Source organism: Pelodiscus sinensis, chromosome 1, assembly GCF_052426305.1.
Source record: "Pelodiscus sinensis isolate ZL-2025 chromosome 1, ASM5242630v1, whole genome shotgun sequence".
In the NCBI taxonomy this organism is placed as follows: Eukaryota; Metazoa; Chordata; order Testudines; family Trionychidae; genus Pelodiscus; species Pelodiscus sinensis.
This window is the reverse complement of record NC_143052.1, coordinates 26,046,444-26,070,538: the sequence shown is the minus strand read 5'-3', so window position 1 is coordinate 26,070,538 and position 24,095 is coordinate 26,046,444. Positions and strand designations below refer to the sequence as shown.

Below are 24,095 nucleotides of genomic sequence, written 5' to 3'. Positions count from 1 at the left end.
GACCCAGTTGCCAGGGCCAGAATTAAACTCGGTAGGATCCAGAGCTGAATCTGAAGTCTGAGGACTTCAGCCCAGAGTAGCAGGGCTTGGGCTCCAGTTCCAACCTCTGCCTGCGGTCATGTAATAATTTTTGTTGTCAGAAAGGGGTTGCAGTCCAATAAAATTTGAAAAACACTGCTGTAGAAGACATAGGAGTAATTCAACACAGTCTATACTGAGCTGATTAGTAGGTAGATCTGTTACTAATATTTAAATTACAGCAGCCCCAATATAGTCCACTCCTAATCAGGGCCTCAATTTTCTGGATGCTCTACAAATATGTATTAAAAGATAGTGTGTTTCCTAGGGAGCTTGTAGTTAGTTCAGAATGCAGCAGCTCAGTTACTATTTATGGGCAAAGAGTTACTCCCTACCTGCAGCTTTGTTCCCTGCACTGCATGGTTGTTGATATGCAAATAGAGTTGAAGGTTCTAATTTTAATATTTGAAGGCCCTAGTTCTCACATAAGTTAGCAAGCTTCTGACACCCTATGTATGTCTCATCTCACCCCATAGGTCAGAGAGCGTGGAGTTTGTAGTTCTGGGTGGTGCTGTGTCAAGACGGAATGTGTGCTGCCTCTATCTTCGCTGCTGTGACTCTTGACCCATGGAACGCCCTCCCTTCTGAGTTGAGAAGTACTCCAGACTTAGCCCTATTTCAATGATTCTTTTAGACTTTCTACATATCCTCAAGTTTTTGGTATAACTTTAGTTATTTTAAAGACTTTTTATTGACATTAATCTTTTTTTTTTTACAGGCACTCTTTAAAAAGTAATGTGCTCGGTCTGCATAAACTGAAATATGTCTGAAAAAAGGGTTGAATCATGCACAGTTTTACTGACATTTGAATACAGAGTTCATCTTGTCATATGTCATGCACTGTAGATATACTTTAAACACACTGCTGCTAAGACAAATTCTTAGAAACAGCAGTAAAATATGTTGGTTGACTATGATTTCTGGTGCTCTGCAGGTTTAATAATCATTACATGGAACATTTTTTACAGACTTCCTCAGGAAAAGGTAAACAGTCAAAATTGTCATAGACTCTTAGCCATGTGTGCATTAGGTCCGTGAGGCTATTCTAGTGGGAATAGTGAAGTGGAGAGATAATTTAGGTTGTAAAATGGTCTAAGGGTTTCTTTGTGGCCACTGACATTTTAAAAATTCTTCAGATAAAGGCTACCAAGGATAAATATTTGCAAGTTAATAAAAACCTTGGAAGCCTCAGTAGACAGGTATTACACATGTAAACATCTAACATTCTTTTTTTCAGAACTCGTAGGTTACAAATATACAGTACAAAGTAACATTATTGGACATCCATGTTTGTCCAGGCAGATGTTTCTTTAAAAAAATGATTATTCAAATTATATCAAAAATAAAAATAAAAATTTGATCAAGAGATTGTACATTACCAGTGATAATGTAAATACACTCCTTATGCAACATCTAGGGAGTATCAATGCACTGGATCAGAAACAGAAAAGAGTCTATTATGCCTCTATGTAACCTCCACACCAGGCATTGAATGAAACAAAATCCATGAGTTTCCCTTTGAAGTAATTAAATCTACAGAGAACTCAGATCCATTTTTAAGGATTATTGTGTCTGTGCCTTCGGTAGGATCATCTTCACACAGGAGAAATAGTCAGAAAGTTTAAAATAACTTTTAAGGTCAGACTTACTCAGTGTAGTTTGGTTTCTAAACTGTTGCTTATCATAGATTAGAATACAGAAGTACAGGCAGTCCCCGGGTTATGTACAACCGTGGTCCCCAACCCGGTGCCCGCGGGCGCCATGGCGCCCGCCGGGCTCTTTACATGCGCCCGCGGAGCAATCTGGGCTGGCAGGTGCCAGCCCCGGGCGCATGGCCGGTCCCGGCCCTGGGTGCGCCGCGCGTGCCGGTGCCGACCCTGATCCCCACCCCCGGGTGCGCCGCGCATGCCCTGGCCCCAGCGCCAGCCCCAGCCTTGGCCCCGCGGCGCTTACGGGGGGGACGCCGGCCCCGGGCGCGCGGCACTTGCCGGGGGGCGCCGGCCCCGGGCGCGTGGCTATGGGGGGGACCCGCCCCCAGGCATGCGGCTGGGGGGGCCGCCCCCGGGCGGGCAAGTGTCCCCGCCCCCCTGGCGCCTGGCGGGCGAACAGCCACACCCCCTGGCGCCCGACAACCTGAAAAGGTTGGGGACCACTGATGTACAAGATAGGGACTGTAGGTTTGTTCTTAAGTTGAATTTGTATGTAAGTCGGAACTGGTACATATTGTAGGGGAAACTCTGGCCAAACATTTCTCCAGAGCTCAGTTTTATTCTCCCACACCTCACTTCCCTCAGTCCTTTATTCTCAAGCTGAGGTGTCTGTTGAGAAAAGCCGCTCCGCGTCTCCCTGGTCTGCTGGGGGCGGCGCTAGCTTCGCGTCTCCCTGGTCTGCTGGGGGGAAGCAGCTAGTGCGGGGTTGCCTCACCCCGTTTGTAAGTAGGGATCCGATGTAAGTCGGATCCGTGTAACCTGGGGACTGCCTGTACATAGTAGAAACAAGCAGAATTCTTAACAACATGAAAAAACAAATATTTCATTCTCATTAAAACTGTAGTGCCTAACGATGTCATTATTAAATCACATAGAAGAATGTTGCTGATGTTATTTTGCTGATTTGAAGGCATTTTTTAAAATCTTTTTTTAATGGCTTCAAGTTCAATGACAAACATATGGGAGTGCATTCTAAACTGATCAATTTTGCATCATTAGCAGAGTTTGTCACCTTAGTAAGACATACCTGATTGTCGTTAAAAGAGAAACAATCGGTATCCTCTTTTATGTTCATAATTCATTAATGGGAACAATAAGGAAATGTTCATTTAAAATAATGTGATAGAAATCCAAGGTAAAGGAAAGAGAAGGAGGGCATATGATGGGGAATGTTATATTTTCAAATGAAATAGTGAGAGCCAGAGTTGCCAGAAAAAAAAAAGTATTATACCACTTCCCTGGAAAATGAAGCAGCCAAACAATTCCAATTGTTCCCACCACAGACAAATTAAAACCTCGTAATAATTTAGGCATGAAAGTTGCCCCCAGTTTCACTTTTAAGGCTTTGTTTAGAAATGACTTGTGTCCTACGTAAGATCAAAGTTCATATAACTGGCAAGGAAACATTGCTATGAAAAGTACCATGCACAAAAAAGGAATTCATCCAGAAGGATTATTTGGCATGGCAAAGATGCCCTAGCCCTTTCTGGTAAGTAACTGAAGCAGTTCTTGCAGAAATAGGGACAGAAATTAAGAATTAATAAACAAAATACTTTGTTTTGAAAGGGAAGGCATGTTTGACTAGCTACTAATTATTTCTGGTGTGCACAGATAGAACTTATATGGTAGATGCCCCAGCTGTTACTGAACTTTATAGCAGACAGGAACAAATACTGATTTCATTTAAGACAGTGACAGAGTTCCCATTGACCTCAATTAATGGGATCATGATTTGATCCTCAAGTATGGGGTACTAGCTGGAAAAGATCTTGACAGTATAGAACTGTTTTGATTGCCCTGAATTTGCATTCTGCAGACTGGGGATCTCAGTTTTTCATATTTTCTCAGGTGCATTGCTCAGGCAAGAATGGGTGGGATGGAAAATATATACTGAGTGACTTGATGTGACTGTGTTCTGCAGTTACCAAGGAATTATTGGCTGAATACCTTGTATCCCACTATCTAGACCATTGACTGGTGTACAGTTAAAAACCATCCCTAGTGTCTGAGCTTAATAACATGCCTGAGCTACAGCTTATGTTAAGCCCAGGGGTAAAACTGCCTCTAATAATGTGGTAATATTTTTTCAGCGATGAAGTGTTCATGAGCACTTTTGCCATTCCATGAGGTACAAAGATAGTTTCGCATGAAACCATTTTTCTGTATCAAACACACGATTCTTTCTTATCCAGCCATGATTTATCTTCAATGAAACTGTTAAAAAAGTAGGAAGTGCAGATGCAGCATATGCACTTGTGCAGTGGTCACAGATGGAATACATACATAGAAAATGTAGTTTGTTTGCACTGCTGAATTTTAAATAGAAAAATCCACTGAAAACAAGATATTTCACTTTTAACTTTTCACTTTGACTGCATCTAGATTGGCATGATTTTCCGGAAATGCTTTTAACAGAAAAGCTTTCTGTTAAAAGCATTTTCGGAACAGAGCATCTAGATTGGCACGGATGCTTTTCCGCAAAAAAGCCCCGATTGCCATTTTTGTGATTGGGGCTTTTTTACGGAATTTGCGCAAAAGCTTTGCGCAAAAGGGACTTTTGCCTGAACGGGAGCAGAATAGTATTTCCGCAAGAAGTACTGATTTCTTACAGTAGGAAGTCAATACTTTTGCAGAAGTTCAAGCGGCCAGTGTAGACAGCTGGCAAGTTTTTCCGGAAAAGCAGCTGATTTTCCGGAAAAACTGGTCAGTCTAGACACAGCCTTTGTGTCTCCATCTTAAAATCCTTATCAGCTGTGGTGAAGTAGAAAGTGTTTCAACTTCCTGTCTTGTTTTTGATTCTCCTTAAAGACTTTGAGTGCTGTGGAATGGGTGAATGGATCTTTGACATCCCTAGTTTTAAACAACGTAAGACAGAAGTATCGTCATGTTTAATGCACTGCTGCAGGGTACTCCGATACCATAGTGTGGATATTTCTGTAATTTTCATCTGCATTTGTAAAAGTTTAGTCAATTTCTTTACCTTGTTGCTCTCTGTAAAGAATATAGAGACAGGATCAGAATCAGAATCATCCACTGATCAAAATGGCATAATAGCTGTCTTCTAGGCTACGTCTACACTGGCCCCTTTTCCGGAAGGGGCATGTAAATTTCATGAGTCATAGTAGGGATATTTAAATCCCCCGCGGCATTTAAATAAAAATGTCCGCCGCTTTTTTCCGGCTTTTAAAAAAGCCGGAAAAGAGCGTCTACACTGGCCCCGATCCTCCGGAAAAAGCGCCCTTTTCCGGAGGCTCTTATTCAAAGTAGGAATTAGAGCCTCCGGAAAAGGGCGCTTTTTCCGGAGGATCGGGGCCAGTGTAGACGCTCTTTTCCGGCTTTTTTAAAAGCCGGAAAAAACCGGCGGACATTTTTATTTAAATGCCGCGGGGGATATTTAAATCCCCCGCGCATTTCCCTACTACGACTCATGAAATTTACATGCCCCTTCCGGAAAAGGGGCCAGTGTAGACGAGCCCCTAGTGTTCTGTGATCCCGTGTATCTGTATCCACTGTTTTAGTGGTTGCTCTTTCTTTTACGTCAGTAATGCTCAATACATCGCACCTTGCAAAATCACATATCATAGCCAAATTAATCAAGAGGCTGCAGTTTACTTGTTGTTCAATTCAGCTTTCACAGGTCAGTATGGACTGCGGCCATGATGTGTTGTGATCTCCCCTTATGAAAGACATAGACGTGGTTGGGCTTACTCACTCCTTCCAAGGTAAATACATCCCATCTACCTAAATTCTTTCTGTATTTTCACTGGGTGCAATATTCTTCTTCAATAATTTCCTGTCTCAAATTATTTTATGTTCTTTTTACTGTTAAAAAGATGCTATATTCTAACACTCTGGTGGGTGAAATTTATGTTAGGTATTCTTTACTCTATATCAAAATGATGCAGGAGTTTTGTGTAGCTTTAATAGATGTTGTAAGGTGCACCATGAGAATCCTTTGATCAAAGGCCCTAAAAACATAAATTATTTATTAAAGCTTTTGTTTTCATTTTAAGATGCACAGGTAGATCATTAGTCACTTTTCCTATATTAAATGGAGTAAATACTAATCTCTCTACTATTAATAAATAACAGAGGCATGAATAGGAGATATTAGTCAAAGAAATTGGGGAAAACACATGCTCTTATAAATTCACCATGGGAGTGTAACTGTCTGCGCCAGTCCAGGAGTCACTGTCCTAGTTGCTAACATCTCATATGGAACATTCAACACTCTCACTTTTTCTGAAAGCAGACTGCATTCAACACAGTGTTTCTAACTTGGAAGTGGGATGGGTAGTTGGGACCACTGGTGCTGTTCCTCCTAAACTCACAGCTTCCAGCTTCTACTGAATGGAACAAGGTCTGTAAGGCACTCACAGTCTCTCACATCTAACAGGATGTCAAGGTATGATGCTTTATGCTGGGGGTGGGGAAACTCAGGCCCAGGGGCCGGATGTGGTCCCTGGCTTGACAAGATCCAGCCCCTGAGGCTCAACCTTCCCCTCCTCCCTCAGCATTGAGGAGACAGTGCTGATGCTCCAGCCTTCCTGCTACCCCACCACAGTCCTGGAGCACACAAACTTTACCCAGGCTTAGGCATGCAAGGAAAATGTGGGAAGGATCTTTTTCCTTAGTCGGCGGCCATGTCAGTGAGGTTTTTGTTTGTTTGTTTTCCCTCACTTTTGTGCATCCCACAAATGATTTTTCTGTGGATCAGTGGCTCCCCAACCCAAAAAAGGTTCCCAACCCCTGCTTTATGTACACATTCCTACTGGAGTATCAGCTAGTAACTCCATCCATGTACTGAATCAACCTAGCTGAGACCCAGAGCCTAGGGTTTGTAGGTAGTGTCTTGTTTTCTTGGCAGATTCAAGCTTTCATTCAGGTAGGTCTACACTGCGCGGCCCAAAATATCTATCCTGTGTCTTAACAAGCCACCCATTATTTCAAAATATTTTTCAAAATAATGGGTATACTATTTCACCATCCCTGTAAACCTTGTTGCATGAGGGTTAAGGGATAGCTTGAAATAGCACATTATTTCAAAATTTGGTGCTGTGTAGATGCACCAAATTTCAAAATAAGCTATTTTGAAATAGAATCGAAATAAGATACGCCATTTGCATGGCGCACATGGCATATCTTATTTTGAGTTTAGGGTGCTGTGTAGATGCACTCTAAGGGTGTGGCTAGACTACAGGGTTTTTTTTGAAAAAAGTGGCCTTTTTTAGAAAAAACTTCTTCTGCATCTACACTGCTGCTGCATTCTTTCGAAAGTAAATCAGAAGAATATGGCAGTTTTTTTGACCATGAAAACCTTGTTTTACGAGGAAGAATGCCTTTTTTCGAAAGTGCTCTTTTAAAAAAAGGTGCTATGTAATGCACACTGTGCTTTTTCGAGAGCATCCAGACTGCCTGGGAGCTCTCTTTTGAAAAAGTGGCTTTTTCAAAAGTACTGGTTCGAGTCTGGATGCTCTTTTTTGAAGGAGGATTTTTCAAAAGTATCTTTTGAAAAAATCTCTTTCGAATGAGGCTTGCATTCTAGATGTAGCCTTTGAGAGCAGCAAAAATAAGGAGATTTGATAGGCATGATTATTGAGACGTGAGAAAGTGAAGGAAATGTGTGTGGAAAAAAGAACAAGGGGGAAAGAAATGCTGCTCTTCAAAGGAAGTAGAGGTGAGAAGAGAAGAAAGAGGAATAAGAAATAAAAGAGAAACTGCAAATAGGGGCTATGTCTAGACTACAGAGTTTTTCCTAGAAAAACTCTGCCATGTCCAGAAAACAAGTCTCCTGTTCCGATATTTTCTGTGGAAGAGCAGACATGCTCTTTTGGAAGCCCTGTCTTCCTCGTTTCACAAGGAAGAAGGGCTCTTCCAAAAGAGGACGTTTTTCGGAAATTTGGCCCAGTGTAGATGGGCCAAATTTCGGAAAAGCTTATTCTGAAAAAACAATCAGAAAAAGGTACACAAATTGTGAAGCACAATTTGTGTTCTTTTTTCTGATAAAAAGCAGCAGTCTAGACGTAGCTGGAAATAGCTAGGATATGGGAGGAGAGAAGAAAGGATAAAGAAATGGAGAAAGGAAATAAGCAAGGGGGAGACCCTCAGTTTTAAGTTTAGTGCATATAATTTGCTTACATTACTCTTTCCTCTTCTTTCGAAAGAACTTCCTCTTCCCCATCCACATCTGTCTTTTTCTGAAAGAGCTCTTTCAGAAAAAGAAAAAGGCTTGTTCCTTGTAGAAAGAGGTTTACCAATGCCGGAAAAAACCCTCTGTTCTTTTGATTTTTTTTGAAAGAACGCAATTGCAGCCGTTTTTCCGAAAAAAACTCTGTAGCATAGACATAGCCTGAATCTTATTTTATTTTCCTGGTGTTAAAACACTGAGGAATCCTGTGGCACTTTAAAGACTAACAGATTTATTTGGGCATAAGCTATACAGCTACCCCTTTGATGCTGGTAAGCATTATCTAGCTCTATAAGTTTAGGAAGAAAATGACAGCACAGGGTATTTTGAGAACTTGCATTAATATTGTTAGCTACTGTGGATTCCAAACAAATGGAAACAGAGAGAAAATTATCTCAAATTTGTGAGAATGGGCCCTACCCAACTCACAATGAAATCTGTGGAAGTACTCCCATTGACATGAGTGGGAATTAGATCAGGCAGTCCAAATACCTCCGGCAGATTAACTGAGTTTATTTGAAAAATTATCCCTTGAAAAAAATTCAGTTTTGGCAACTACAGCAACATCCCATCAGAAGCAGCTGAGCTCCACTTTTCCTGCAGCAGTGGAAGCAAGTGATGGCCCAAAGATTCCCTCCCTTTTCCACCTGCCTGTTTTCTAATCCACAAAGTCAGATATGTTTGGCAAAACCCCACAATAAACTTGTTGACTCTCCGTCCAAAATTTTAATTCCAATCTTGCACAAAACTATATAGCCGTGACCACAGCGGTAAAGAGTTATGTGTGGATGTGTTAGGAAAATGGCTTTAAAGAAGGGGCCTAAATCATTCAACTTTCACTTCATAAAATCCCTTTGCATGAAATGGCACAGTTGGCATTGTTGGAAATTTCTTCCTGGGGAAGAAGTGAGTATGTCATGGCAAGACACTGAATATATTGTATTGCAGAGGTTTGTGAGAGAGCTAGCGGAGCATTTGCATCTGCTGTGCTTGGCTATACCAAAAGATATTATTAGCACATTACTTTCATGAGCATTTAAATTCGTGGAGACTCACAAATGTAGAATAAATACACAGATTTTTAAAAGGAAGATACACAGCAGGCCTGTCTCATCTGAGGCTATCTAGAGGTTCAGTGTCCAAGGCAGTGGCCCAGAATATTAGGCCAGTTGGAATGAGGTTGCAGATTCTTTCCCTTTCATCAAAGCCCATCAATTTTACCCTCTTTATGTGGTGTCTCTATGGGAGTGTTTTCATGGTCTGATCCAAGCTTGTCAAAAACAATAGTAAAAGTTCCCTGCTAGTCAACAGGACTGAAGAAAATGAGAAATTTATAATAAAATTTTGCTAGTAGAAGGTTTGCTTCAGTTTGGTGTAGAGCTGGCAGTGCAACCAGGTACAGCAGATGGTGATGACCTCCCTTGGGTCTAGTATGGAGAATCTACTTCAGATGCATGGAGGTGGGCCAGGGAAGCAGGCTGTATGAGGGGAGGAAAAGATGTAGGACAGATGCAAGATATGTTCCATTTTACTTGTTTTTTCTTGAAAGGGGAACCTTTCCCTCTGGCAGTGAAATTAATCCAGCATAGACAGCCCCCTCCTCCCACTGTCCCATTTTTTTACCCTCCGGAAAGATGCTAGGTACATTATCCTTTCCAATGATATCATCTCACTAATGCTCACAGTGGCTGTATCTGGGCATTGGTTGGGATCCAACTGAGGGGTAGGAAGATGCCTTAAATCCTGACAGGTTGGCTCCCGTCTCCTAATGCCACCATCATTCTGCCAATCCATCCTCTGTTAAAAATGTATGTTTCTATGCATTATTCCTGTAGCCAGAGCTTCACGTTCAGCTGCTCATTTCCCCGTGCAGTCCCTGTTGCATTCACTCCTTTGGCCATGGCTCCCTATTTCCTTTCCATTACACAGATCACAGCTGGAATACACAGTCAAAGCAAAATGTATCACCACCGTAAACTCTCTGCTCACAGAAAACGGCTCTTTTCTGCAGAGCACGAACTCCCTTTTCTGGGTGACACTATCAAGGTGTCAAACCCACTTTTTAAAATAAATAAATAAAAACACCTTCCAAGTGAGTGCAGCTGGGACCTGGGAAGGGCAACAGATCCAGGGCTCTGGGCTGCCCAGCTGGACCCAGGTTCTGCAGTTAATTTTAGCAAACATCACAAGCCCAGGGAACCGGGAGGGGAGAAGCAGGGAGCAGCCAATACAGACAAAGCCAGAGCACACGGGCTCTGCCTAACTCTCCCACCCAGCCCCCTGCCCGTCTCCTCTTCATTTGCAATAGCCACAAAAAGGGGGAGGGATTTTCCCCCTCCCCGCTAGCCAGCCACCCGGGGAAATAAATTATTTCCAGCCCGTGCGTTTGCTGCCTCGCCTCCCCCCCACTCTCCCGCTACTCACACCCTGAGGGGCAGCCGAGACAGGCGCTCGCCCTGCTCCCACCAGGTTGTCCCAGCGCGCGCGCGGCGGCGAGAAGGTGCGGAGCGGACTGAGGCGGCGGGCAGAGCCGGGCTGCTCCCCACCCCTGGCGGAGGCCGCGCAGCTGCCCAGCGGCTCCTCCCCGGCTGCCAAACTTCCCCGGCGGCCGCCTCGCAAACTTTCTTTTTTTTTTTTTTTTTTGCCGGCGGGTTTCGGGTCGGCTGCTCCCCGCCTCTGCCCTGCATGCGAGTGCGGGGCTAGCAGCAGCAGCAGCAGCGGCATGGAGCGGAGGCAGCCGCCGCCGCGTTTCTCGCGCGGGTGGACTGTGCTGGTGGCGCTGCTGGGGCTGATGCTCCCCGGGCGCCAGGGGGCGGCGGGCTACTACCCCCGCTTCTCGCCCTTCTTCTTCCTCTGCACCCACCACGGGGAGCTGGCCGGGGACGGGGAGCAGGGCGAGGTGCTCATCTCGCTCCAGCTGGCGGGGAACCCCACCTTCTACGTACCTGGGCAGGAGTATCACGGTAGGTGCCGGCGGCCCCGCTTACCGCCTCCGCGGGGGGTTGGGAGGGGGAGTGAGGGACTTGGGGCTGAGCCACTCGCTTCCCCTGAGCGGTGTGTGTGAAGGAAAGTTGGGCTGAAATGTGAATGAGGAATGCTTGGTTTGGGTTGGAGGAGGCCGAAGAAATCTCTTCCCTCCCCCCTCAGATCATCTGCTTCCACCCCCAAATACTCATTGCTTTCCCCAGACAGATCAAATCTCTGCTCCCCTCTCTCTAGTTCTCTGTTATCTCTCAGCTGATAATAGTGTGTGATAGGCTATTTACCTTCCAGAGCTTCAGTGTGCCTAGGTATTTCTTCAGCACATGCCTGGGACACTTCGCCGACTAGGTCCGGGAATTTGTAAACTCACTGTCTTTATTTTAAAAATAGTGTTACTTGCAGGGCCAGTTGCCCAGAATTGCATGGCTTGCTGAAAAAGTTGAATGACCCACGATGGTCTCACATTTTCATGTAATGGATTAGCCCCTCCTATGGTAATGCTCTTGTTCAGTGCTGTTAAACAACTCCATGTACCCTTTAGGAAATTTCACTGTTTTCTTGCAGAGGTTTATTTTCTGAGGTCATTAATTTTTTAAATGTTAACATGAAAACTGTACGTTCTGTGTTTAAACATGCAAAAAATAGCTAATACCTATATTTCAGTGTTAACCTATTAATTTAATGAAAATGTGGCCAGAGGTTGTGTGTTTTACAGGATGTATGTGTAAAGACAGAGCCTGCTGGCTAGTTCCCTGCCACAGAGATTTAAATACTTAACACTGAACTATTTCATTGATTTAATTAGGACTTCAAGAACATGAAAATATTCTAGACCTATTCTGATAGTTTAGTAGGGCCTGCAGGTGTTTTCAGTCTTTTCTCTTTGTACTAACTGTGACCTAAAAGGAAAATAAGTGATTACTTGTAGAGTTTGTATGTCATTTCTGATGTAAATTATGAAGACACATTAATCCTCAAGGGTTCCATTTGTTCCATTGTCAAAAATATAGTGGCCTACAGAAGTTAATTTTATCTTACCTGTATTTGAATACAACTTCTTTGGATTACATCTGTGTTGTAAATCTGCCTGGACTTTCTGGTCTTCATCTCTTAGAAAACACAGTTGCTTTTCAATGGATATTCTGAACGTTCATTTAGGTCCTGATTCAGAGCTCACTGGTATCAGTGGAAGTCTTTCCATTGACTCAAGTGGCCTTTGGATCAGATCTTTCCTGAACAGAGCCACACTAGGCATAAGCATGCTAAACAATTTGTGTAGGACTCTGAGCAGCTCAAGGGTGCTCCCCATTCATTTTTTTATATATTGGGAGGGGGCGAATATTCCTGACTAGCCCAGCTCCTCCAATGTGCTAGCACTGTCTCTGACCAAACTGTACTCCCTTTCTTTAGTATATGTGCACTAAAACAACTGGCAGGTACCATTTGGAGGTCACTAGTATCCACTGATCAGCCAATATGATCGTGACACAGATTTGACCTGAGGGGTGACTGAGCTTTACCACTCAATGTGACCCCCAGGAAGGGGATCTATCAATAAGAACCAAAAGTGAGAGTGATAGTAAAATGCTCACTGCTTGTCTTGAAGATGAAGCAATCAAATTTCTATCATGATGAATAATTTAATTTTTCTAACTGCCCATACTGAAGAGTTAAAACTTAGACTAAAGTAAATTATCCATTCAAGCAAAACTGAATTCATGCATTTACTTCCCTGACTTAATGGATTATATGTTTATTATCTTGTTGACTTCCCTATCACGTACACAAGTGTTTTAGCTCACGTGAAATAGCATACATGCTTTTGCCTATAAAATGCCCTATGCAAGCCAGTAATGATATAATTTTATAGTATTATAATAATTTCTTTACACAGGAGACTTGTACATGTAGAACATTTATAATCCACAGTCAATGTACATTATTTAAGAGGCACTCACTACATCTCCTTCTCTCTCTTTGTATCCTTATATACTATTTCACGACTTCAGAACAAAAGCTAACTTTAGAATACATTTTAAAATGTGAGGAAATTAAAGACTGAAACCAACTGGTTAAGAAAGCGGTATAACAGTACTTGGTTAAAGATGGAATTAAACTCTTAATGTCAAATTATTTTATTATTATTTGCCTCAAAATAGTTTTATGTGAGCATTTTTGTCTCTGTTCTTAGTTATAATAATAAATGAAATAAAGCTTCAAAGGAGTTCCACTTTTTTCTATACTTTTTAATATTGACAATGTATTTTGAGCCCATATACAGTAAACTGCATTTGTAAAAAAAAAAAAAAAAACCTTAATTGTATTTATATTTTCCCATAATCTCTCTACATTATATGTAATATAAATCCAATTTCAGATTTAAAAGGTTAATGATAAAACTAGGAGGAAAAGAAGGTTAAAAGAAGAAATTTGTTTTGGAAACTCTTAAATACTGTTTGTTTTTCTTCCCAAAAATACATAACAATTTTTTTTTGTGTCTGACACTTTATTTTCCAAGTATCAGCCTCAAGTCAGTGTTTAGACCCAAGAGTGTTTAGACTCAAGTCAGTGTTTAAACCACCTTTGGCAAATGTGGTTTATCCTAGATGTGGTGAAAGAACTGTGTGTATGACTGCCTATTGTGTGGGTTCTGAGGCATTAGGTAGACAGAGATTGGTCATGTTATAGAGCTGTCAGTTTATAGTCTCCCAGAAAGAGAGTTAGGTGAGGTACAACTTTTGTGCTGCTTTGCTCATGTTCTCTCAATAGATGTCACTGTGGAGCAGCATCAAGGTCTCAGAGGAGAATGATATACTCCTTACCTTTGGGGCTTGTATTGTTTGTTTGTGTTTTTGGATTGCAAAAGAAGGGAAGAAGCTATCAGCCAGGAATGAAAAAACTGGAATCAGAGGAGGGTCCTTAAAGTAGATAGGGATGTCTTTCCCTTTGTTGTTTTGAGTTAGAAACAATGTGATCTTCATCAACTACTGTTAACTGGTTTCTGAACACTCCTTTAGGTGTTATTTTTGCATTCCCAACTTTCAGGTGTTGCCAAGCTCCCATGAATTTTTTTACAATAGCCCTGTATTTATCCTGACAAGTGGTTGCAGGTGCTCAGGAGATGTCTAAGCATTAGATCCGGACCCAAAATAATACAATTAGTTCTGATTCTCCACTGCCTTGCACGTTGTCTAATCATTTGTGTTTAGGCTTTTGAAAGTACTCAGACCCCATAATCAGGGACCAGCATTCACCAGACACCAATACAAGTGTCTAGAGTTTCAACATAGCTCAGCAAGTTATGTGCTCTTGTAACCACCACTGGGCAGATTTGGACCTGGGACCTCTGAAGCGAAGTATAGGAGCCTCTACCCTCTGAGCTGAAAGACAGCTGGCTCCTAGCCCATGATGTAGAGGTCTCTTGATGTTAGCTGTTGAGGTAGTCTAGGTACCACTTGCATTGCTCAGTAACCACACGAGGAGTGTGGGTTACACTTAGGCCTTTGAAAATATGGACATAGGTGTCACAATGGGAGTTTCTGGGTTCTGAGCTCTTTGAAAATCTGGCCATTGCAACCTGATCCACAGATAGTGTTGCCAACTTTCTAATAGCATAAAACCAAAAACCCCTGACCCTTCTTGGAGTCCCCATCCGTGCCCCATCCCTTCTGAGGCCCCCTCCCCTGATAGCTCCATTCTCCCCTTCTTCCGTCGCTCGCTCTCCTCCACCCTCACTCACTTTCACTGGACTGGGATGGGGGCTGGGGTGAGGAAGAGGGTGTGAGCTCTTGATTATGTTTGGGGATGAGGGATTTGGAGTATAGGAGGGATTTCTGGGCTTGGGCAGGGGTTGGACTGTGTGGGTGGGTGCAAGGTGTGGGCTCCAGGAGGGAATTTGGGTGCAGGAAGAGACTCTGGACTGGGTCAGGGAGTTGGGATGTGGGAAAGGGGTTCAGAGTGCAGGGTCCTGGTGGTGCTTACTGTGGCTCCCAGGAAGTGGTTGCCATCTAAAATTCCTGGGTGCAAGGAAGCTCTGCATTGTGCCCTTGCATCTGCATGCAACTGTCCTCACAGTTCCTGTAGGTCAAGGTTCCCAGCCAATGGGAGCTGCAGAGCCAGTATTTGGAATGGAGCCAGTATGGAGTTTTACCCACCATTGTCTAGGAATTGCAGGGATCTGGCAGCTGCTTCCGGGTGTCTCGTGGAGCCAGGCAGGTAAGGAGCCTGCCTTGGCCCCAAGTCTCTGTTGCTCCACTGACGGGACTTTTAACTGCCCAGTTGGCACTGGGTCTCTTTTCGATTGGGTATTCTGGTTGAAAACCACATGTTTGGCAACCCTATCCAAAGACCATGAAAGTCAGTGGGAAGACTTAGGTCTGGTCCATATATGTATGCAGAAGGGATATAAAATACTAAAATTATCAAAATAATGTTTACTATCCCTTTCACTGGTGTAAATGAATAGATGAGGTGCAAGATAACAAGTCAGCTCTCTATATATGCCTTTTGTTAGGTCCACTTCAGTTGTATTATCAAACATAATTTTATCAAACATAATTTATTAGCTCTGGTTTTAATTTCAGTATTTTGACTGAAATTTAAATTGTAGGTTGACATTGAATTTAGACCAAGTGCAACCAACTGCTGCTCCTTTTAAGTCAGTTCGTGAGGTTGAAATTTGGTGCACTAATTTTAAATTCACAAAGAATATTGAAGTGTCTTTTCATACTATCATAGAAGGAAACAATACGTAAGTCAGTTGTATTCTAAGAGCCAATCCTATTCTAATCAGTGAAGAACAAAGTATATTAAAATGATCTTGGATAAACCATTAGTTTATATAGTAATAGGTCTGAGAAAATTGCACCTTTTAGTTATAGTATCTTAGACAATAATTTTGACTTGTACAGCTTAGCTTTTCATTTTTGGTACATTAATTCAGTGTTCACTGTTAGGGAAAGGTAATAATTGCTTTACTGTATTTAGTTCCTGTATCACATCTGAAACATTTTTGTATTAAACATAATACATAGACAATCATTTTAATTATTCTTTTAACAAGCACAGTACATTAAGAAAATAAATTCATGCAATGTGAAAAAAATCACATGAGGGCAAATCTATTTTTAAACAATATAGCTTAATGTTACTGTAAAATGCAAATACACTGTGGGCCACAGTAAACATATCCTTTAAGGAAACAAAAACAGTGAATTTTCAGATGCACTACCAATATACAATACAAAGTAGGTTAAATATGTGGCAGTTAAGTGCGAGTGATAAAAAAATAGTTTACTAAAATATTATAAATATGACGGGCCAAATTCAGAGAAGAGTATAATCTAGTGAAACTCTCATGCCAAGTGACTAGAAGAGAAGAATGTAGAAAAGGGTGGAAGAAAATGTATATTTATTGAAGTGACACCCCTTCCCTCCCATCATTTAACTTACAGTTCATACTTTTACAGCTTGCTCTGGCTCTTTTGGATAAGTTATACCAACTTAGAGCCACGTAGTTTATATACTCACTTTTACCACTCTCACACTACCTTATGGATTGAGAGAGGAAAAACAGTCTTGTGATTAAGAAAATAAAACTGGGAATCAAGAGATTGCAACTGCTGCCACAGGAGTCCAGTATGACATTGTGGAAATAGCTTGATCTCGCTGCACTTCTGCATCTCATTGGTAATCACACTTTTCTATCTCACAGGGATGTTGTGAAGTTAAATTCTTTAATGTTTGTAATTTGCTCAGATACTATGATGATGAGTATTAAACAAATGCCTCCACATACATAATTAAAAATCCCTAAAAAATGTGAATATGGCCCTGTCTCTGGAATCAATAAATATTTTAAAGATGTAACTGCTTATTCAATCAGGAGGACTTAGAAAATCTCCTGTTCTTATATGTGACTAATTTTGTTTGCTTTGCCACACATTTTTTTCTTTCTTTATCTTATTTTATGCTAAATTAAGACCTTGACTGGCAAAGCACTTAAACATGTATTTAAGTCCATTCCTATTCAGTAAATATTGTATGTACTTGTTTAATTTTAAGCATGTGCTTATTTCCTGTTGAAACCACTTAAACATGTACATACGTGCTTTGCTGAATCAGGCCCAGCTGATTTGCGACTGATGTGTTCGTAAACTATATCAATCTTTCTTTATATAATTTATATTCCTCCTGGGCCTTCCAATGTCTTCAAAATGAGATATTTCTTCAGCACCTTACTTCAGAACATTTAACTTAAATTTAGATCTCTGTGGCAGTTCCTGTATTATTTTATTACCGGTCTATTATATAGACAATTTCCATTCATCATCATACCCATTTTTATGCAATTGTATAAATGGATCCCATGGTGATAGGCAGATGGGTGGAAATACATATATACAATCTGTATCTAAGATAGCTATTTTCACTGAACAATTAAATGCAATTTTAAAAGATTAAAATGTAAAAATGAATATTTGTAGTGATAACTTTATAAATAATGCTTACAAAATTGTATTAAAGCATCTTATTTTTATACGTTTCAACATTTTTTAAACTCAGAAGTGCCTATTGTTCCCAACATTTGCTTCATTTTAATGGCCCCTTCTAACTGTTTTCCCATGACTGATGCCAAACTGACATGTAGAAATCCTAAATCTGCTCTTAAAATTTTCTTTAATGAGATTTATGTTTCTATTTCACTTTCTGTAGTTATTTTTCTTCCAGAGCTTGTCAAGCTTCTAAAAGTCTCTCCTAATGTTATCAGTTTCCATCGACTGTTGCTATTCTTGGATGTACTGTATATTGTCAGAAACCATTCCTTTGATAGGTACTGAAAAACTGTTTCTAGCAATAGGTAAGTTCCTATAAAATACCCCTGAAAATATGACCCTTCCTTCTCTTCATTACAGTACTCTTTATTTCATCAGTCTTTATTTTATTCTTAAAGGGAATGGATAGATTTGTTACCCATTTTGTGTGGTGCCTATTCTTATATTAAATTCTCCTTTAGGTATTTTGAGATGGTTATAAAAAAAACAAAACAAAACCAAAAAACCCATGATGGACACATCGTTCCACGAGGAGTAACGGTAGTTCGAATAAGAGAGCCTAATTCGAACTACCGACTCTGTGCTGCGTGTAGCCGTGGGCACGGAGTCCACACTAAGGGGGATTTAAAAATGGTGGCGCAAAGCAAGATGCAAATGAAGCCTGGGATATTTAACTTCGAATGCCTACATTAGCCACCCTAGTTCGAACTAGGGTGGCAGTGTAAACATACCCTTAAAGAGACATGTAGAATCTATTGGTCTCAGGGATCTAATTAGGCCAGGCACTCAAGGGGCTGGAAGGTGATGCTTGTGGAGAGTTAAGTATTATAAATACAGAAATGTTAGTAGTCAGAGCTCTTTTCTTCTATTAAAAAAAATCACAATAGAGGGGCAGTTCTACAGGACATATAAAAGGAATCCTTTTGAAATCAGCATTGTCAAAATACATCTAATTCACCATTGTTCACAGAATGCATCCTACTACCCAGATTCTATTTTATTCAGAATATATTCAATGAACTAGATATGAAGATATGAAAGTGATTTCTTCATATTCTGCTTTATTCTCTATATAATCTGTGAGTTTGTCACATTTTAGCTTCAGGACGTATTGTAAGGCCCATCTCTTTGCTTAAGTTTGTGCCTGATTGGGTTGTTATGGTCTTAGTAGACAGTTGCATGATGACTCACAGACTAACATGGCTACCCCTCTAACTTTAAAAATGAGTAGTCCTGTGGCACCTTAGAGTAACAAAAATATATATAGCAGCGGTTCTCAAACTTTTTGGGCTCTGGAGCCCTTTACGTAAAAATGTATGTGGAGCCCCAGCAGTCCACTGATTATATGTGTTGTACCTATCGATGTTTCCAGTTTGTCAACCTTGTGAAGCCCCTGGAGATGTCTTGCGGAGCCTTAGGGCTCCGCGGAGCACAGTTTGAGAAACACTGATATATAGTACCACAAGTCTTTTAATTTTGACAGTATTGTGTGTGTATATAATCTAAGTCCGAATGATAGGAGAAAGGCGATGTGTGGGACAGGTAAGAAGGGCCACCACGAGTTGGGTGGGGGCACATTCAGCAGGAAATCTCAGTGGCAAAAGGAGCAGAACATGAGGCCACTGAGCAGCCCCATACTGGTGGTTCTTCTGGAGTGTCTGTATTGCCCCTCGCCTTTCTACGCAGCTGTGTTTCCTGTAGTCTGTACAGCCCTGCCCAAATATTGGGCTGGAGGCGGAACAGTCACACCTGAGGAGCTGCCAGTGTAGGGTCATCCAGTGGCCCCACAGTCTACTCCTTTCACCCTGGCGGTTCTTGAGAGCCCTGCAGCTCAGAAATTTGTCTCTGGCGCAGTGGAAGGACAGAGCATCAGAGCAGTAATGTGGGATGGGGAGAGTGTGGTGGCCCCCGGCTGCAGGGCAAGGAGAGATAATGTGGGGAGATCATATGCCCCCTGTTACTTTTGTCCCTTCCATGAGTCACCTTCAGATCCCAAATCTGAACAGTGCCCAACTTATTTCTATGAAGTTCATAAGAAAGGAGTAAACATTCCTGAGGACAGCATTATACAGGTAATATTTCACTAGAAGAGTTGTAAAGCGATAAATTCAGCTGCCATTATTTTAAATTCTGGATCCAAATATATGGTCAGCACATGGCTCAGTTGTAGATATTGTCAGACTTGGAATTAATGGAAAGAAACTCAAGGTCCATATTGATCCAAGTGATTCATTTTCAAATATTTGTGAGAGAGGCATAATACCTTTTTTAAATCCTCTCCTCTTGTCATCAGAGGGTTGCCACCTACTGTAAAGAAATCTGCATTGTCCTCTATCACAGAAATCAGAATCAGCCTTTAGAAATGGATTTTGTGTATTAAAGCTGGGATGCCAAATTCACCCGCATTTGTCAGACAGCATTTGATTGCAAGAGAGGAGAATTATTATTTGTTTGCCTTCAGATAGTGCTCAGTATATACCAGGCACTGTATACATCTGGAGGAAAATAAGATTCCTTCCTCAAAGAGCTTAGTCTAAGACCCAGGTCATGCACTGAGGTTTGTATGGCTGAAAAGGCCCTCCCACAGAGAACTCATTGCATTATTGAAATCTGTCACACACTGAGGCACAGGCAGACCTCATGGCCATCATGTTCTTTCTCACTATGGACAATTACTGGGGGTGGAGGTGGGCCTATCCAGTTTGGGGAAAGGGCTGTCAATGCATGGTTTAAGGAGAAAAACATGGAAGTTGGGGTGATTATTGAGAGATTCTGGGAGTAGAAGCTTGACTGCCACTAGGTATATTTATTCAGTGATCTGAAAAGATTTGGGTATTGGTAGTCAAGTTTGGCTGAAAGATTGTCTGTTCTCAGTTTTTTTAGTCCAAGGCCAATCCTTATACCCTACTGTAAGGCTGGGGTGGCTTGTGACTTTGGATAGGGGTAGTGCTGATGTGGTGTTTATTAAGTGTAAGTAAATATTCTTTGAGCTCCTGGTGTGTTTCCTCAAGGTAGTAGATGTGGCTTCTGTACCTGTATGACAAAACCTCATGACCTAACTGCTTTTAACATCAGTTCATGGAATTGGTTGCCAAAATTACCTCCTGATCAGAGTCCAGGTTTACAATTCACTGAAATGTCCCACTATGAACATGTCATGGCAAACCATAGCACCCGAAGCTGTCCCAGTGATTAAAGATGTCTTGATATAGATGAAACTTTAAATCCAGGGGAGCACCATTGGTTGTCGGAGTTTAGGGGCAGTGCGTATGTGGTGGTGGATCTGACATCCTGCTGGTGAGCATAAAGATCAGCTTCTGAGGTATGTTGTCAATTTGGGCCATCAGAAATGCCTACTGTTGTCCATATGTTCATGGAGAGGATTGAACAATTTGGGAGTAAGGATGTCTACTTCATGACCTGTCTTGTGAGCAGATAAGTAGTAATCCCTCTGAGGACTGATCCATGGGGTAATATGTCTCCACAATGTGAACTAGAGATGATGTTGGTTAAGAAACCCATAAAATTTGGCATGATCCCCATCAAATTTATTAGAACAGTTTGGGTTCACAGACAATGGGTGTGAGAGCTGAGGGTGGGACGAAAGATGCTATTTGGGTCTGGAGTGCTGCATTCTACATGCGTAGCATGGCAACTTGAGCCTGCTATCTGAGAAGGTGGGTTGTGAGCCTGGAGGGAGGGGGGAGAGGCTTCTCATGCTGCCCCCAACCCCATCTGTTTTGGAAGTGAGCTTCATGGCATGAGCAAAGTCCCTACTATTTTCTGGTGTGCTGCTCAAACTGTCACACACTGAGGTAGTGCAAGCTAATGGTTCAAGGGGACTGATTTGCTGACAAAATCTTGGAAAACAAACAACATGTACAGATCACTGGAAAAGGATTGCTTTTCACTATATATTTTAGAAAGGTGTCTGTCTGTCCATCCATCTGTGAGTCTCCTAAATGGTAAGAGCTTGGACCACCAAATTTGGTATGCAGCTTCCTCTTATAACTTAAAGCAAGGTTGAAGTATTGTTGTGCCAGAATAATGAGATATGCATGGAATTTGACTGTTTCTCCTAAAATGGAAAGGGAAGGATCTAGCTGGAGGGAGAGTTATATTGCAGAATGACCACAGGGGGCAGCAAGGGACCAGATATGGGGACTGGGACAGTTATAACTATACTGGGACAGAAGGGGGCAGAGGTGGAGAAAGGGACAGCTATTCACTGTATACATGAGAGAGGTTTTTTGTGTGTCTGTCTCTCTGTCCCTCACACAGGAGACATGCACCACTCCCCCAGCTATGCCTTCTGGAGCTGTAGCAGCCATGGATAGGTACTTCTCCCCTGGCCGCAGCATGCTGTGAAGAGAGAGGGCCGAGGTTGTCCTGTCTCCCCAGGGCAGCCTGCATAATGAATCTCTCATAACTAGCACCACTCCAGAGCAATGATTTAAATGAAGAAAAATAGAATTTGAGTTAAGGACCCAAGCAACACTAGGAAATCTTCTAGTAATTAAATATTCATAGAACACTTACATTTGTTTTAATATAAACATTTACATGCCTTTTATACATCAGATGTATATATTTCAAATTGATAAAGACTTTTACACCACATAAATTAACTGTGGAACTCATTGCCAAAAATATTACTGAGACCAAAAGTTTAGCAGGATTAAGAAATGATTAAACAATTATGAGGATAATAAAATTAGTTACAGTTATATTTAGGGATGTCACCTTGTAATCGACTACACGATTAACCAATAAGCCCAGGCTTATTGATTAATCCTATCGACTACATACATTCCCCACCTCTGGTGCCTCTGTATCAGAGGCAGCAAGGGAGTAGGGAAGGTGGGAGCTGGTGCCTGTGGGGAGCTGGCTCTCTGCATGTGCTGGCTACATGGAGTCACCTGTCCCTCCCCCTCCCCTCCACAGCACTGGGGGCCGGAGTCAAGGGAGGCTGCTGTGGAGCAGCTTCTGTTCGCAATGGGCCTAGGCTCACTGAGGACAGAGGCTGTTCTGTGTAATACTGGCGCAGCCTCTGTCTGCTGGGAGCTTGGACCCCCTGCAGACAGGAGCTGCTGCCATCCTGCACTGCAGCCTCTGATATAGAGGCAGCAGTATGGAATTGCAGGAGGCTCCCCAGGAGCGGGGCCAGGAGGGCAGTGCCTGCCAGCCACTCCATTCCCCTGGGGATTATTGAATAATTGTATAACCACTAAGTTTGGCTGTGATTACATGATTATACAGTTAATCGATATCTAACCGCCCTAGTTATTAGTTTCCAGAGGATAAAAATTAATTATTTAACATGATAAAAAAAAAAACCCTTGTGCTTCAGGGCAAAAGCCAACTGTCTTGTGGGCAAGACATTCCATTATGGTGGTTTTTATTCTTTGAACTTGCTTCTGTAGTACTGTGCATTGGCTACTCTTGGAGACAGTATAACAGGCTAGATGGACTACCGGACTGATTTAACAGAGTCCGATGTTCCTACTATTGTTAGACTTTTGGAAATAAATTGTAGCTTTTTACCCGTTATTTTGTGAAGACTGCTTTATTAATAGCAGACTACACTAGCAACTAAAATTTAATCTAACGTGACCACCTTTTGAAACACACTAAGTTGACTAAGGACTTTGCTACACAAACTTGCAATACCACTAGGACTATGATTTTTAAAACATGCTAACAGGTCATGCTCTGAATTGTCCATGTAGACTATGTTATGCAGAAAGTTCCCTAGTGAGCACCAGCAGGGTCTACATGGGTATGTCTACACTACCACCCTAGTTCGAACTAGGGTGGCCAATGTAGGCATTCAAAGTTGCAAATGAAGCCCGGGATTTAAATATCCTGGGCTTCATTTGCATCTTGCCAGGCGCCACCATTTTTAAATCCCCCTTAGTGCGGACTCTGTGCCTGCGGCTACACGTGGCACGGAGTAGGTAGTTCGAATTAGGCTCACTAATTCGAACTACCATTACTCCCCGTGGATATTTAAACTCCGAATGCCTACATTAGCCACCCTAGTTTGAACTAGGGTGGCAGTGTAGACATACCCCATTAGGGTGAGCGATCACTTCTAATGGGGATGGAGGGAGGAGCTCCAAGAATTTGGTAATTCTGCCATGATATTAATGGAGGAAGTTCAGGATCTGGGATGGAGGTTGGGTGCAGAAGGAAGCTTTGGGTTTGGGGTATAGGAGGGGGTGTGGGATATGGGAAGGAGTTTGGGAGAAAGTGGAGGCTGTGACCTGGAGCAGGGTCCTGGAGTGTAGGAGGGGGTGCAATGTCCAGAAGGGATTATGGGTTCAGGAGAACATTCGAACCTAGAGTAGGGGTATAGAATATGTATGGTTGTGGAGAGATTTGTGACCTAGGATGAGTGTGCAGGAGTTTAGGTTGTGACCTGAGGCAGGAGATTGGATGCAAGGTCTGGGAGGGGATTAAGACTTGGAGGAGAGGTATATAAGGGGGTGCAAGGTCTGGGAAGGAATATGGATGCAGGAGCAGAGGTACATAGGATTTGGGTTATGAGGGTAGGAGTGCAAGAATAGGGGGCAGAGCATTGTG

At 42.1% G+C, this 24,095-nt stretch overlaps 1 protein-coding gene across 1 annotated transcript in view; it reads left to right on the top strand.

Moving 5' to 3' along the window:
• The first annotated feature begins 10,311 nt into the window (after nt 1-10,311).
• The window catches only part of RELN (reelin), a 500,016-nt gene continuing 486,232 nt past the window's right edge, over nt 10,312-24,095 (top strand). The window contains exon 1 of the mRNA XM_006137543.4: nt 10,312-10,937. Coding sequence (XP_006137605.3) covers nt 10,697-10,937 — 241 coding nt within the window. The 5' untranslated portion in view covers nt 10,312-10,696. The remainder of the gene's footprint in view (nt 10,938-24,095) is intronic.